The sequence below is a fragment of the Macrotis lagotis genome, chromosome 4 (assembly GCF_037893015.1).
Source record: "Macrotis lagotis isolate mMagLag1 chromosome 4, bilby.v1.9.chrom.fasta, whole genome shotgun sequence".
NCBI classification, from domain to species: domain Eukaryota; kingdom Metazoa; phylum Chordata; class Mammalia; order Peramelemorphia; family Peramelidae; genus Macrotis; species Macrotis lagotis.
Window position 1 is genome coordinate 193,254,367 of NC_133661.1, and position 17,431 is coordinate 193,271,797.

At 34.5% G+C, this 17,431-nt stretch overlaps 1 protein-coding gene across 2 annotated transcripts in view; it reads right to left on the bottom strand.

The window, feature by feature from the left end:
- Positions 1 to 3,885: 3,885 nt before the first annotated feature.
- AQR (aquarius intron-binding spliceosomal factor) overlaps positions 3,886 to 17,431 on the bottom strand; it is a 100,146-nt gene continuing 86,600 nt past the window's right edge. For both annotated transcript variants that reach the window (XM_074235046.1, XM_074235045.1), the window contains 4 exons: positions 15,735 to 15,820; positions 12,361 to 12,535; positions 9,033 to 9,146; positions 3,886 to 6,437 (listed from right to left, as the gene is read on the bottom strand). In XM_074235046.1, coding sequence (XP_074091147.1) covers positions 6,120 to 6,437; positions 9,033 to 9,146; positions 12,361 to 12,535; positions 15,735 to 15,820 — 693 coding nt within the window. In that variant the 3' untranslated portion in view covers positions 3,886 to 6,119. The remainder of the gene's footprint in view (positions 6,438 to 9,032; positions 9,147 to 12,360; positions 12,536 to 15,734; positions 15,821 to 17,431) is intronic.

Below are 17,431 nucleotides of genomic sequence, written 5' to 3' on the forward strand. Positions count from 1 at the left end.
TATATTTGCATATGGAAATGGGAAAGCTGTGGCAATCCCCAATTGAATTATTGAATTTTGATTAAATATGACTCCTTAATTTATGAAACTGAATTGCTCATGCAGTATACCTTCTGGCTACTTCTGGTAACAATTTAAAAATAACTCAGTCATTATTATGTTGACAAAATTCAATAACCTGCTGCAAATCAGAGAAAGATGTGGAGAGATCTTGCATCAGCTAAACAGTAATCTATATTACTGAAGAAAAAAGGGGGGGGGCTTATTTAATTAAGGCTACTGGTTTCCTTGTTTTGGTTTCAGGTATCCCTATTCCTAGAGGGCAGACACAAAAATCAATCTTTTTCCAGGAAAGACAGTATTAATTTAAAGCTGCTTTTCAACTTTGTCTATCCAGATTCAGATACTCTTCTAACAAATGAAAATCATTTGGCTAGGCCTCTGCCTCACGTAAATGCCAAAACACCTGCTTTCAAATTCTTATAATCGGTGAAATTATATAACAGACTAACCAGTTCAATCCTGATAGAAAAAACTCATTCCTACATAGCCTCTGGACTCTAGATTTATCCTGTGTAGTTTTCTCAGTATTGCACTTATCTCATCATTCCATCACCTCAATTTCTTATCTTCTCATTAAGTCAGCACTTATCCTGCCTATGATAACTTTCCTTTAACTAATTGTGAAATGTAAACATGAAAAGTCAACACTACCAAATCTTAAATGGATTTACATTTTAAGCTACTTATCTGGATCTCTCATTTTAGCACATTTGTAATTAGAAAGAAATGCTGGACTGGTATGGTGAATGCGATTTATATTATGTGTGAAGGCTGTTAAAGTGAGCAGATAGACTTGGAGTCAGGATAAACCTGGGTTCAAATCTCTTCTCTGACCTTTGGTTACTACTTTCTGGGCCAGAGTCACACTGTACATGAGGGCATGAAGAAGGATTTGATTGAGTCTTTCTGGGCTCCTAGAGTCCACCCTCTATCTACCTAGTCTGCTAAACAAATACTTTGGACACTAAAATCCTTGTAGAATAGTTAGCTCTTTCCTAATCAACCAATTTAATTCATTTCAATAGGTATCTACTCTGGTCTTCAGGTCCTAACACTTTAATAGGTTCAAAACTGAACTAAGACTTATGGGACAGTACCTGTAGATGCTACAGGTGATTAGATCCTCCTTGCACATTTTTTGTGAAGTTGAGTTATATACCAGTGAAATCTTTAAAAAAAAACACATGAAAAAATGCTCCAAATCATTACTGATTAGAGAAATGCAAATTAAAACAACTGAGAGGTACCACCTCACATCGATAAGATTAGCTAAGATAACAAAAAGGGAAAACAATCAATCTCAGAGAGGTTGTTAGAGGACTGGGACATCAATGCACTGTTGGTGGAGTTCTGAACTAATCCAACCCATCCGGGAGAACAATATGGATCTGTGCCCAAAGAACAATAAAACTGGTCATACCCTTTGAACCAGCAAAACCAATACTAGGTTAATATACAGAAGAAATCATTTTAAAAAATGGAAAAAAATCCCACATATTCCAAAATATTCATAGAACTCTTTTCATAATGGCAAAGAATTGGAAATTGAGGGAATATCCATCAATTGGGGTATAGCTGAATAAATTATGGTATATGAATATTATAGAGTACTACTGTTACATAATCCAAGAAACCATGAATGGTCTGCTTCTAGAGAAGCCTGTAAAGAATTACAGGAGTCTCAGACACTTAGTAATTGCCTAGCTGTGTGACCCTGGGCAAGCCACTTAACCCCATTTGCCTTGCAAAAAAAAAAATTTACAGGAACTAAAGTTGAACAAAGGGATCAGAACCAAGAAAACATTGTACACATTAACATTGTGGGTTGATCAACTTTGATGGATACAACTTCTCTAAGTAGTTCTGAGCTAGGACAACCCTGGGAGACCTGCTACAGACAATGGTATCCCACATTCAGTCAAAGAAAAGCAAAAACAAAACAAATGCTACAGAATCTAAATGAGCACTATATTCACTTTTTAAAAATTTCTCTTATGTTTTTCCTTCCTATCCCATGGTTTTCTTTCTTTTCCCTTAGTCCTAATTCCTCATAGAGAAAATGACTAATCTGTAAATGTGCTAAACAAAAATTGTACAAGTACAATGTTCACTAGGCTGTTTGCCACTGAGGGGGAGAGGAAGAGGGTAGGAAGAAAGGATGGAAAGAAATTATTTAACTTATAAATATGCATGTGGATGATTGTTGAAAAATTTTCGTAACATAATTGGAAAAATAAAATAAAATAACATTTAGAAAAAAGATACAAAGATCTAATCAAAGAATTAAAAATGTTATAAAGATAATGAGAATTAAAGAAAATAATAAGAAGGGGGCAGCTAGGTGGCGCAGTGGATAGAGCACTGGCTCTGGAGTCAGGAGTACCTGAGTTCAAATCCAGCTTCAGACACTTAATAATTACCTAGTTGTGTGGCCTTGGGCAAGCCACTCAACCCCATTGCCTTGCAAAAAAAAAACAAAAACAAACCAAAAAAAAAAACCCAAAAAAAATAAGAAAAGGGAAATGTTTATGTGGGTGGAATAGTTTAAAAGTTTTTTACATAAATGGTGGAATTTAAAATGGAACTTGAAGGCTAGGTAGAATTTGAATAGGTAAGAAAAACAAAGTGAGCATTTTAGATATAATAACTTTTGAATTTGAGGGGAAAGATATGACAAAAATAGTACCTTAGGAAGATAAACTGGCAGTAGTATATAAGATAGAGAAGAGTCAGGCTGTAATAATTCATGCATAACTGGAAGAGATTCTAGATCAGTTAGGTAGAAATGGGAATACAGTCAGAAGGGAATTAGTCCAAACTAAGTTGTTTTAAAGTACCTTCTTAAGAAATGTGGTATTGGGGCGGCTAGGTGGTGCAGTGGATAAAACACCTGGAGATAGGAGTACCTGGGTTCAAATCCAGTCTCAGACACTTAATAATTACCTAGCTGTGTGGTCTTGGGCAAGCCACTTAACCCCATTTGCCTTGCAAAAACCTTAAAAAAAAAAGATAAGAAATGTGGTATCATGGAACCAATACTGGACTCAGAAGACCAGGTTCAAGTTATACTAACTCTGGATTTCATTTTCCTTATTTACAAGACTAGATGATCTCTAAAGTTTCTTTCTTGTACAAATATTCTATTAGAATTTGTAAACCCTTCTCTTCTCTGAAGATGACAAGGTTAAAACCTCAAATGTCAGCAACAAGAGAGGCCACATGTAGTCCTGATTCACATCTAGACACTGGATCCCAGATGGTTCTGAAGAAGAAAGTGAGGCTTATTATCTTTATAACATTTTAATTCTTTGATTAGATCTTTGTATTTTTTTCTAATTGTTATTTTATTTTTCCAGTTACATGTTATGACTTAGCACAGCACCCCCTCACTCTAATCCAATTCATGTGCCTGCAATGGCATCACCTCCCTTGATGTCATGATCTTCTTCAAGAATGAAGGACAAAACGTTAAGATACGCAAAGTCAAGAAGAAACATTTCTTCATGGAATATTTGGTCATGAGGTATTGCAATACTAGTAAGTAGATGTAAGATGGCCCCCATTGAAAAAACTAGTTTTTACACCATCCATTGCAAAGGATAAAATGGTAGAAAAATTTCAAGGAATTTAAGACATATATATTTAAAATTTGACTTCCTAACACCACCCCCCCCAAGAAAAAAAAAGATGTTGTCAAATGAGACAGTGGGGCAAATTTTGATGATGAGCATGATCATTTCACAGAGCAATTAACAGAGGGGAAAACCAGTTTAAAAAAAATTTTACAAGATATCAAAGCAAGTATACTACATAAGGAAGGAATAAATTTATAAAAATTTTAATGAACTATTTTCTCCATTAATAACAGTGGAACCACCACAGTTGGACCTTAACATCATGGTCCTAAATGTGCTCATACAGGATATAGAAATAATATTGAAGGGAACAAAACTGGGAAAAGCAGTGAGATCAGACTAAGTTTATAAAGGGACCTGTGCTGAAGGTGACACAATTAATAAAATGTTGACACCAATACACTAAGTATCTAAGGCAAAGAATAAAAAAGCAGGGAGAAATATCAGACTTCACTAATATAAAAAAAAAACTCACACACATACCCTATGATCAGATCAAGAAATAAATAACTATGGGTATAAATGACTACTTTTTCATCTACACAAAATTCAGACACTTATATACATGAATGATAGACATCCTTGATGACAGTATCAGTGGGGGGGAAGATGGATTTTGCAAGAAATGGACCATCATCTTTATAATTCCATAATTAACTAAAAGATGTAAAGAATATAGGACACCAATATGCTTACTATTCATTGATTCAAAAAAATAATTGAAAAAGGCATCTGGTTCAGGATAATAAAACACTTACTTAGAGATAATTTTATAGTCTTCCAAATCACATGAAAACCATTCAAGATTCCTTAGAATACATAACAGAAATAATCTTGTTCAATGAGTCTCCTAGTAAACATCAGGTAAGGCATGAAACAAGAAAATGCATGCTTGTAATAAGCATTTGCCATTGTAATGGAGGAGGTCCAGGAGACACTCCAGGTCAAAGAGGAATTCCTTCTTTTGATATGGTCAAGTCCTCCAATTTCTTGTCTATGAATGATACTGACTTTTACTGCACTGGGCCCCAAAACCCTACTGAATACTATGGAAAATATTTATGTAGTAATAAAGAATTTGGTTGGGTAGTTAGAGAACAGCCCCTGGAGTCAGGAAGTCCTGAGTTCAAACCCAGCCTCAAACACTTAATAATTACCTGTGTGACCTTGGGAAAGTCACTTAACCCCATTGCCTAGCCAAAAAAAAGAATTTGGTGTGACTATACACAAAGGTAAGACTAAGTAGATGAAGATAGTCTACTGCCCAGATTTTTGTTTGTTTTTTTTGTACTAGGCAATGAGATTAAGTGACTTGCTCAAAGTCACAAAGCTAGGTAATTATTAGGTGTCTGAGGCCAGATTTGAACTCAGGTCCTCCCTGACTCCAGGGCCTGTGTTCTATCCACTGCGCCATGTAGCTGCCCCTATTGCCCAAATTTTAACATACATTTGGATGAACAATTAAGTAGAAGTAGTATATCACTATGCATATCTGAGACACAGATTAGATGGACAATTGTTATGCCCATAACAAAAGAGACCAAGTTTGAAAGACATTGGTTTTGGAAAACTGCAAAAATTCTTTTACTCAACCCAAAATCAAAGGTCCATCTTTTTAATAATAATATTCTACCAATGTTGCTATATGTGTGAAACACAATTATCTATGAAAAATTCAACTGAGTATTACATAAAGGACAAAGAAGAGTTGCATGGTATGAGCAGGCTGCTAATACAATCAATAAGGAACTTGGAAGTATAGGAGTAAAGAATATCATTATGCTATATTATCATAAAATAGGTAGTGAAGACAGCCCAGTTAATTGGTAAGAATAAGGGAAGATCAGTGGTTTACCACAGTGCTCTACTGGTAACCTTAAATGAAAGGAGAAGGGAGTATCAAATGGAAAAGGTTGCAAAAAAAGATTTTGTGTAGATGAAAAAGTAGTCATAGACCCATAGTTATTTATTAAGTGTCTGAGGGCAGATTTGAACTCAGGTCCTCATGACCTGAGGACAAAGACAAGAGTCAAACAGGAGGGTCAGGCATTGATGGGTTACAATCTATAACACTGAAAGTTTCAAATCAATGTGATCTCAGCTTTATTTGAGTAATGGGAAGAAAATTCTTTTTTCCATTTTAACATCTACTTGGGGTGTTTTTGCTATTCATTTTAAATGTGCTCTGTTTCTACCTTTGGTTATTAATGAGTTATCCTTTGAGACTTGATAAGTGAAAAATATTTTTTAATGGATCCATGAAACCTAGCATTTAGAACAGTAGAAAACAAAAACAAAACAAAACAAAAAACCCAACTATATACAGTGGAAAGTACACCAATAATAGGAATTAAGAGTTAAGTCAGTTCTTTCAAAGCAGATAGCAATGAATAGTGTTTCCTTCAAATGATGATTTGAGATTTACTGATTAGACTCTGACATTGAAGGTGTGACTTCTGTCAAAAGGGATGGAACCTCTGCTGGAAAAGTTGCAGAATCTGTCTTTGTGTCCTCTGATGCTGAAGGGGTAGCCTCTGATGTTGTTTGGGCAGCCTCTGCTGTAATGGGAGTATCCTCTGCCATGATGGGAATATCCTCTGCCATTGTGAGAAGAGTCTCATTCATTGTTAGGGTAGCCACTGATGGTGGATGGATAGATTCTACTTCAGTTTCCATTTCTGTTTCCTGATTTGGAACTATATCACTTTCTTCCACCATAGCTGGTGGAGGTAACAAAGCCTGATAAGAAAGAAGAAAATATTTCAGCATGTCTACAAAATTAAAAAAAACATGATAATACTGGATTTCCAGAAAGGATTTGCCTGCCATAGTCCCACACATAATGCAATTATTTTATTCTCATTAGTAATATTTGTGAACTGAAGCAATAAGAAAGGAAAGCAACATTAATTATGGAGAAAGCTCTAGATTTAAAAGTCAGGACACAGAGGTTTGGATCCTGGCTCTGACACTTGGCTATTCAGCCACCAGCAAGGCACTTCACCTCCGTTGCTTTACCTGCAGAACCTGAGGGCCGCTTGGCTTCAGAAGTGGGGAGAGCATTTTGTAAACCACACTGGTCAATTTCATCTAGAGAGTGAGAAGAGGAGACGGGCAAAGGGGTAACAGGACACTATGAGACCCAAGTGCTTTGTCATCTCTGATAACTTGATACGTTTCCTCAGAAGTGCTCATGCCTCTGACTGAATCCCATAATTATATCATTTTACGTTAGGGGCTCTTAGGGATCCAAGGATGGAGTTCAATGGATGTAAATTTTTATTTTGCTAACATCTTACTGGAATTTGGTAATTTTTTAAAAGGTTCAACAAACTGCCAAAGGAGTTCATGACAGAAAAAATTAGTAACTCTTGCTTTTACATTCAGTGAAATGATCATTTCTGTGGTTCTCAACAGAATTAGGTTATGTGGATAAGGGAAGCAGGAAGATGCATTTATTCATTTTTCCTTTTCAATTTAAATAGTAATAGGACAGAGAAGACTTAATAAAACAACCAAGTGATAATAAAAGACTGAACACTATGAATTTATACATAACAATCTAATGACAATACTTTGTACAGAACTTGGTTTAGTTAATAATAATTCAATTAAATATTATTTCTAATTAATTTTTACAATATAGAATAACTTCTCTTTTATAGATATCAAAAGCACAGAATCTGTGATCTAAGTCACAGTCAGAGTAGCAAGTATACATTCAAAAATAATTTCCATTAACAAAATATCTAACATTATCTAGCAAGTATTCAATTTTCAGATCTGTCCTATATAGCCATATTTGCTTCCTGGGAAAATTTGTTTCCTAAGAATTTTTAAAAAAAACAATCCTGAGGGGTGGCTAGGTGGCACAATGGATAGAGTGCCAGCCCTGGAGTCAGAGTTCAAATCCGGCTTCAGACACTTAATAATTACCTATCTGTGTGGCCTTAGGCAAGCCACTTAACCTTGCCTTGCAAAAAAAAAAAAAAAAAAACCTAAAAAAAAAAAATCCTGAAGATTATCCAGACAGAATGCAAAGTTGAGTCTGTTTAGTCAAAATGTATGGTGTCTACTTTTTTTTGAGAGGGAAAAAGAGTATGGGCAGTAATGGCTTACAAGTCATAATGGAAAGAGTACTCATTGGTTCTGGAATTAAAAGACCTTAGTAAACCTTGGAGAAGTTACATTAAGTAACTAATTCCTTGGACCTATTTCCTCACTTGTAAAACAAGAAAATTAAACTAAATAACCTTTGAGAGTCTTTTCAGTCCTTAACTCTATCTGTGATATCTGAGAAGACATTCCCTCTACAATGTATATCAACAGTTTAGCAATTTGTAAACTTTTAGGACTGCCTTGGACATTGAGGTTCCTTGACCAGTATATATGCCAGGAGACTAGACTCTATCAAGTCTTCCTGACTTTGAGGTTAGCTCTCTACATCTTATATTATGCTATTGTCTCCAGGGTTTTAAGCAGAAACAAATTAGTGCTTTGAAAACTATGCAAACGCTTAAGTGTTATAAAAATGCAAGACAGTCTCATGATGCTTAATTATACTAATGTATCATAAACATGGTGGAAGGGGTTGGAGATGATGAAGAGTGATTTTTTTATTTCACTGGTATAGAAAACTCTCAGGTCAGTGAGTGTTTCTTCAATTTATAGCTTTAGAGTTACCTAGGGCAGTGAGATATAAGGTGATTTACAGTCTGTCTCAAGCAGGCCCTAAGGCCTGCTCTCCCATTTATTATGGCATGCAAAGTTTGTCCATAGAGTAGAGATATAATAATACTTTTAAAAACCCTTTGATCTTAAATAGTGAACTCAGAAGGTTTTCAAAAAATAGGCACTAAGAACTATTATAAAGTATTCTTAATAAGGAAGTGTTATATTTTACCTTCTAGATACTTGAGGTCTCTATTATTGCAAATCCATTACAAAAGATCTGCAAACTATTACTTCATTGAACTTCTCATGGTAAAGAATGTTAAATGAGGGGCAGCTAGGTGGCATAGTGGATAGAGTAACAGCCCTGAGGTCAAGAGGACCTCAGTTCAAATCCAGCCTCAAAGACTTAATACTTACTTAGCTGTGTGACCCTGGGCAAGTCACTTAACCCCACTGCCTTGCAAAACAAAACAAAACAAAACAAAAAGAATACTAAATGAACAGACAACCAAAACTCTAGAAAATAAAAAAGCAACACTAGTCTGTGTGAATTAAGTTCTTTCCTTAAAAGAATTAAGCACCCTATGGACTTTAGAAATCTACTCAGTATTACACAAGACCCTTGTCTAAAGAAAAGCAGGCTCCAATTAATTACCTTACCTGATTATAATGATGTGTACTCTGGATCATATGCATATACATATTGTATACAAAGTTTGCCATTTGGGGCATATTTTTTATTATTTGCACAGGGTGAGATGGCTTCTCTCCATTCTGGAAGGGGAAAAAGAAACAAAGAGGGATCAGTAAAATGGAGACAACAATATCCCGTTTTTTTTATCCACTAAGAAAATAGGATTAGTCTTCAGGGGAGATGAAAAAAATAGTTAAAGGAAAGAGCTTACAGTATTCACTAAAGGTCTTATTAGTAGTAACTAAAATTTAAAATAGAGATTCCCCCCCCCCAAAAGTGCTCAAAGGCTTTTTCACAGTGGGAACACTGTGAATCAGTCATTTTGTTTCATCCATAAAACAAAAATCACCATGTGTTTAAAATGGCTATTATGATAAAATTATTTGTTCAAATAAGACTATTCCAAATGAATTAGGGCAAAAGAGAAAGAACAAAAAAAGGAGCAAAGAAATTCACAAAGGCTCTTTAAATCGGTGGGGTCAAATCCAAGTAGGATTGGGAGCCAGCCACTAATCCATGTAAGCAGCATTATTAGCATAGCTTTAAAATGTAATATTATCTATATATTTGTATAATTTTATTTATTTTACTAAATATTTCCAATTACATTTTAATCTAGTACAGGTCACGCTTGAATGTTGAGGGCTACATGCAGTTCATAACACCTCTGATCTAAATCATAGTCAACAAAACTCTACCATATCTTCCACTTTTCTATAAAGACGCACTAATAAGAGCTAATAAAGCTGGAAAAACTGGAAAATTGTAAGGCAAAAACTAGGCACATACCCACATCTCACACTTTATACTAAAATAAGGTCAAAATGGGTACAGGATTTAGCTATAAAGGGCAATACCATAGACCTATTAAGAGAACAAGAAATACTCTATCCATTAGATCTATGGAGTGGTGAGAAATTTATGACCAAACAAGAAATAGATTTCATTATAAACTGAAAATGGACGATTTTGATTATGTTAAATTAAAAAGGGTTTGCACTAATAAAACCAATGCAGCCAAGGTTAGAAGGAAAACAATTTTTCACAGTTAATGTTTCTGATATGATTCATTTCTAAAATAGAGAAGTGAATCACATTTATAAAACTCTAAGTCATTCCAAAATTGAAAAATGGATATGAATAGGCCATTTTCAGATGAAGAAATTAAAGCTATGTACAGTTTTATGGGAAAAAAATGGTCCAAATCATTATTGATTAGAGAAATGCGAATTAAAGCAACTATGAGGTACCACCTCACACCTATCAGATTAGCGATGATAAAAAAGGAAAATAATCAATTTTGGAGAGTATGTGGGAAAATTAGGACACTAATGCACTGCTTGTGGAGTTTGTTAGCATTCCTGCAAACTGGAACTGTGACCAAAGAGCAGTAAACCTGATCATACACTTTGACCTAGCAATACCAATACTATATCCAAAGAAATCATAAAAAACAGGAAAAGCCTCACATGTTCAAAAATAGTTATAGCAACTATTTTGTAGTGGTAAAGAATTGGAAATTTGGGGGATGTCCATCAATTGGGGAATGGCTAAACAAATGACTGATATGGAGTAATATTCTATAAGACATCATAAGTGGTCAAGACTTTAGAGAAGTATGGATAGAATTACATGAACTGATTCTGAGTGAAGGGAGCAGAATTAAGAAAACATTGTACATATTAACAACAACACTGTGAGATGTTCAATTATGATAGATGCAGCCCATCTCTGAAGTTCAGAGAAGGTCAATCCTGTGTTCAAAACCTGCTATGGACAATACCATACATAACCATAGGGAAAAATAAAACACTTTTTAAAAACTTGCTTTCCTTTTCCTTCTTTCTCATGGTTTTTTCTTTCCCCTTAGTTCTAATTCTTCATAACATGACTTAAACATGAACTATACAAGTACAACTTTGTTACCAGATTGTTGGCCAACATGGAGAAAGGGGAGGGAAGGGAGGGTGATAAAAAATATGGAACTCATAAATTTGCATATGATGTTGAAAAACTACACAATGCACAAAGCTGGAAAAATAAAATAAATTTTTAATTTAAAAAGACATAATCAATTCTGACATTTTAGAATGATTATCACAGGAACCTCCTCCCATGCACTGCATACATAATATACAGAAGAATATAAAGGTAAAAACAATTCAGGGAATGAAATTACATCATTGAAGAAGGCACTTCTAGTATTCAGACAGTATTAGCATTTTGAGCTCTAGCAAGCTCTGAATGAACTGAGATCCCTCTTGGTTCTAATACTACAGGCCCATGTGGACCATAAAATGTTCAGGGAAAACAAGAGCTACAAATATAACAAAAACAATTTCTAAATAATTCAGAGCATGCCAAAGTGGGAGTATTTATCAAATTCAACGACATTTCTCAAAATTGCCAGGGGTGTATAAGATTATTCAGCATATTAGCAGGCATTCTTCTAATTAAAAATTATTTTCTGCACTGAGCACAATATTTCATGTGGAAAGAATATGCAAGTTATTTTCTAGGTGTCCTACTTTAGGCAGCCTTTAAAAATAGGCAATTGGGACGGCCAGGTGGCACAGTGGATAGAGCACTGGTCCTGGAGTCAGGAGGACCTGAGTTCAAATCTGGCCTCAAACACTTAATAATTACCTAGCTGTGTGGCCTTGGGCAAGTCAACCCCATTGCCTTGCAAAAAAAAAAACAAAAAACAAACACCTAAAAAAAGGCAATTAAACAAAAGGATCATACCAATCTAGTTATAAAAATATAATTCAAACCTGAGATATAAGTGGATTGTACCATTTGTTCATCTTTTCCCTCTGTGAAACTATTTAGAACCAATATCTTTTTGTGTATGCTCATTTTCCATCAGGAATGTCTTCCAATAATTCTTGCCCTGATTCAAAAGCTACTTCTTTCTAGAAAGTCTTCTCTTATTTATTTTTATGTTTACTCCTACCTTCTTCTCAACATTCATAAACCATACATCTAGATTCATATGGCATTCGTGTCTTAAAATAGGATTCATTGCCAAAACTGCCTTGGAAGATAAGAGGTAACCAGTGTTTCTTTATTATCATCTCAAAGAATATATTTGACTATTCTCCTTACAAACAGTGTTGCCAAGAGGCGGCTAGGTGGCGTAATGGATAAAGCACCGGCCCTGGAGTCAGGAGTACCTGAGTTCAAATCTGTCCTCAAACACTTAATAATTACCTAGCTGTGTTGGGCTTAGGCAAGCCACTTAACCCCATTTGCCTTGTAAAAAATTTAAAAAGAAGAAGATAATCCACATACCTTTCTGGTGGTAGGGAAATGCTCTGTGGGAATTATGTGTAAATGAAGTGGACGGGCTGTGAGCTGGTTAAAAGCTGGAGTTAATTCGAAACAATTCTGGAAGAGGGACACTCTTGCAAAGATGTAAAGCCCAAGTCTGGCTCGTGACATGGCCACCACTAATCGACGAACATCCCTTTGGAAAACAGAGACAAGTATGAATACCCTTCAATTTTATTGCTATATTTATTTCTATATGTGACTTTTAATATTTCATCTACAACCTTTCTCCTTAGCTAAGACAAAACCTGTCACTGAACACTGAAGGAAATATATCACAGTGCTGTACAGTTAATATCATTTTAATAAAATCACGAATAAGTAAGAGAAGTTAGTGTTTTGTTACTAAGTTCTATCTATAAGGAATAAATCAGGCTGCTTAATCAGAGAAATAATTCACTGATAAAGGTCAAAGCAACTAGACTGCACCATGGCAAAACCATACAATTTAGTTTGCAATGACCCATCTGTATGGTCCCCATGAGTGATTCAAACATGCTGCCAATTCACAATAGTCAGCTTAAAGATCTGGCCATGCTGTGACCCATCTGTGTGTAGACACAGACTACTTCTTGTTTCCTTAACAACCAGTGATGACATTTCAAATTTTAAACATAAATTGTAGAAAACATATGAATTATCTATAATTTATAAAATGAAAAATAATATAGTCCAAATAAACTCCATATTAAAATAGATCATTGTTCATAGCTATTTCCTACTACAGAAGCATCTGTTTGAAAGAGACCATTTGGTCTCAACAATAAAGGACAATTTGGGGGAATCCCATTTTCAAATGGTGAACTGAATGAAAGTCAGATATATTTGTAATTGGGCTTTTAAAGATTAATTTAAAGTATTTGGTCAAAGTCCAATTTTCCACTGCTTTTGTAATGACTACTTATATATTTGAGAACTCTGCAAAGATGGAAAGATTTTAAAAAGACCACATCTGACACATTTAAATTTCATATCCTGAAATAATTGTAACAAGGAAACTATAGTGTATATGTTGATTAAAATGTCTTATTACAGTATGTTAGTCTTTGTTTATAGACTCTATCAGTTAAAAAAGGGTATGAAACAATATCCTCAATTATTACCTACATATCCACACACATCTGGCCACATTTCAACTGAATAGAAAACAGGGAAAAATCCCTTCTTAATCTACCATATTCTAGGCTTTGCCTAACACACTTATGAAATTAAAGTATTACTTATAATTGGAAGAAAAGGAGACAATATAACTAATAACTAGCCAGGAATGATATGCCAGTATTTTTCATTCTTTCTAGCTCCTTCTAAGTACCTTTAGCCATGTAAGTGAAAGAAGCTTTAGATGAGCAATCATGATTCAAACAAAAATTTTAAAATCAACATAGCAATCCCATTCACTTATGACAAGAATAATTTTGGAATGTGGGAACCTGACATAACACAGTTGGACTTGCATTAACTAAAGCTACTAGTTGTGGATATATATCAAAAATACTATTTAAAGATCAAGCTTAGCCAGAATATATGAAACCACTTAATACTTATTCTACAGTTAGGAAAATAGTCACTATTAACCTCTTTCCTAATCTTCAAACAAATCATTAAAGTCATTTTAGCTCTTCAGGAGAAGCATATAACAAATCACCACTCTGGTATAATTCCAATGCATGAGTCATCACGAAAAAGTCGCACTACTTTACTATGGGCCAAACGCTTCTATTTAAAGATACTCGGTCCCTCCAAATGAATTTAAGGACCTGAACAATGGATGTTGGGAAAACAGCCAGAATTCCCTACTTCTTGGCCTTACAGAGAACACCATCTAAGCTTAGAAAAGGATTCAGAAGAGAATATAGAACAAGGTGGTACCATCCCTTTAAGCTTATCATGTGTGCTCTAGGATGAAGAAGAGGATGGTATCATGGAGAGGGTCAAAGAGTAAAGATATCAGAAATAAGTCTCTTCATTTACCTCAGAGGCTATTTTTTTTAATCTTACAATTACAAAAGAATATTTTTTCCTCCTTGTATTGCAAAGATATAGAGTCAGATATATAATACATTATTTGGCTCACTGATAGACTGTTCTTAAATCTGGTAAAATTTAAATTTGTTCCCAGTGATTTGCTAATTGTTTTTCTTTGGCTTCAATCTTTCACATTCAATTTCTTAACTCAAAAAAGATTTATTGAAAGTTCATGGAATTTGGTAACCAATTTAGTACTGACAACTACATTCATGAAATCATGAATTCTAATCTAACATATTTTCCTTGCATGTTCCAATTAGTGCCTTTCCTGAGAAAGTAGATAAGAAGTAGAAGGTATGGGTACCTGGGAGTTAGGGAAAAGTTCAAACAGAAATTAACTGACACTACAAAGGAAGAATGGTAATTCTGTTATGAGCCTCACACAATTTGGCAAAGAAAAAAGTAAAGAGAAGTCCATTCAGATCTCAGTCAAAAAGCTCCCGTTACTTGAAGCAGATGCTCACACACACACACACACACACACACACACACACACACACACACAGATCATCTGACACATTCCCATGAAAAATAAGACCTATGTTCAAAAATAGTAAGGACTTGAAGCAATTTCTTGAAAAATAGCATTTTTATTTACCCTTACATAAAATGTTATCAGACTAATGGGACCTGTTTACTAGGTTAAGCCCCAAACAGATCTTGATTAAAGTGGTAACTCTAAGGGAGCTTGATTTTATTTTTAAGTGTGGGCAATAAATGCCATCAAACAAAATAATAAGAGAATTCTTAGAGTTTTACTGGTAAGTCATCTTAGATGGAGGTTTATATAAAACTAAAATGCTGCCTCATAAGAAGAAAATGCTTATAAATCTCTAACACATAAATACATCACAATAAATGATAAAAATAGATTATGGTTTGTTTTGACAATTCTTAATCCTAGGAAGGCAAATGGCTCCTTTATCCTTTAACACTGAAACTGAAATATTACATGGGGGGAGTCAGGAACCATGGCCAACTACAGTTCACACTCACAATGAAAAACTCTCACTCAACTCCTTTCCAACTGTGGAACTATTTCAAAGTTGTAACTGATCTGAGATGGTTATTTAAGGATTGTTAAGTACCACGAGACTGAGAAAATACAAACCAATAGCCATAAGCAAACTTATTTTAATGCATTTCAACAACTAGAACTAAAAGTTATCACATTTAAATGTATAATTGTAATACCTTTTTTTAACTTTTAATATAGAACATTAAACTATCCAACTAAAAAAGTTTAAAAAAAGGCATCAATGCAGTAGAACTATATACTAAATGCCTTAGATTATTTTCTTACATACCTCAGATGGCCTACTGCTCTAGTTCGTACTAGAGAAAGAAGAATATAATCATTTTGTTGACCTTGAAATCTGTCAACTGTTGTCACCTAGAAAGGAAATGCAACATATATTTTTCAAAACTATATTGAAACAATGTAATTTCTTCAGATCATTACCAAATATGATCAATAAAAATATCCTATATACTTTAATCAAGACCTGGTATGGACAGAATAAATGAAGCTGAGGAACATTGTGATATGTTTTAAAAAAACCCTGTTCCTTATTTCTTTCTTTTTCCTGGTTACCATGATTTTAATGGAATACACTGATATTATGCTATCTGGAGCCCAAGGAAGACTGGCATAAGAGTATACTGCATTAATGCTAAAGAATATTCTAAATATACAATTTATAGTAAAGATAAAGATATTTCACCTCATATAACAAACTAAGAGCCTGCTTACTGATTTTCTATCAAAGTCCAAATCAAATCCAGATAGTTAAATCCTAATATAAATGTTTATATTTACCACAATATCTGTACTGTTTCTCTTATTCTCTATAATCTTAAAACTCACTCTTAAAAATTTTCATCACTTCCCTTAATTCTATTCACGTCTGCATTTGTCCAGAGCGTGGAACCTACTTAACAATCTTAAAACATCTGGCTGTCATTCATTTCTAAATTTGAAAAGTAAGCCATCATCAGTTTATCTGAAAGCCAAATCATTTTTAACTTAGTCTAACTAGTACTGCTACAAATTCTAAACCCTTGTCCATACTTTAAAATAAGAAAGTTAGGTCGCTTATGCTTTAAAGACACCAAAATGAGCATTCTATTAAAGTTATTATGACATTAAAATTTCTGAGTGATCCAAACCTTACAATTTGTAGTTTCCTTCTACAATATTTCTAATATATAGATACAAAAGATTTAACCAAAATAGTTCTTTTAGGTTTGTTTTATTTAACAAGTTATGTCAAATTGAATGACAGAAAGTCAGAAATCATTCCATATGTTGACACTGATATATTTTATAACAGTACACCTCAAATCTATTTAAAACTTTCCTTTCTATAGAAGAGTATAAACTTTCATTCTAGGGATATGATATGAACTAATTAATAACTACGAACTGCTTTGAAAATGTAAACAGTTGGGGTAGAGCCAAAATGGTGGAGAATAGGCAGGGCTTCACCAGAGCTCTACCCAAAACCCTCCAAACAATTTTAAATAATGGTTCAGAACAAATTCTATAATTTGTGGGCAGAGTCCACAAAAGGTCAGGGTGAAGCAATTTTACAGGCCAAGAAAACTTAGAAGGTCAGTAGGAAAGGTCTGTTGCACTAAGGTGAATGTGGAGCACAATCCAGTGTAGGTTATGCCCCAGCAATCGAGCAGGCAGCCTGAATCAGTGGTAGCAGTGGAGGTTTCTGAACCACTCAGTCCACAGAGGGGTCAGACAAATGGTCAGAAGATTATAGGAGTTCTTTGCTAGAACAAAGGACAAGTCTCTGTTGCATTGCCCATACTTAGATATGGTTCACAGATCAGGATCTCAATTCCAGAGGGAACCAAGATTCACACTCAGAAGATGATAAAGTTGAAACTTCTGTATCCAAAACCTCCAAGAGAAACAGAAAATAGGCTCAGGCTATGGATGAGGCTCAAAAAAAGACTTTGAAAAGCAATTAAGGGAGGTAGAGGAAAAATT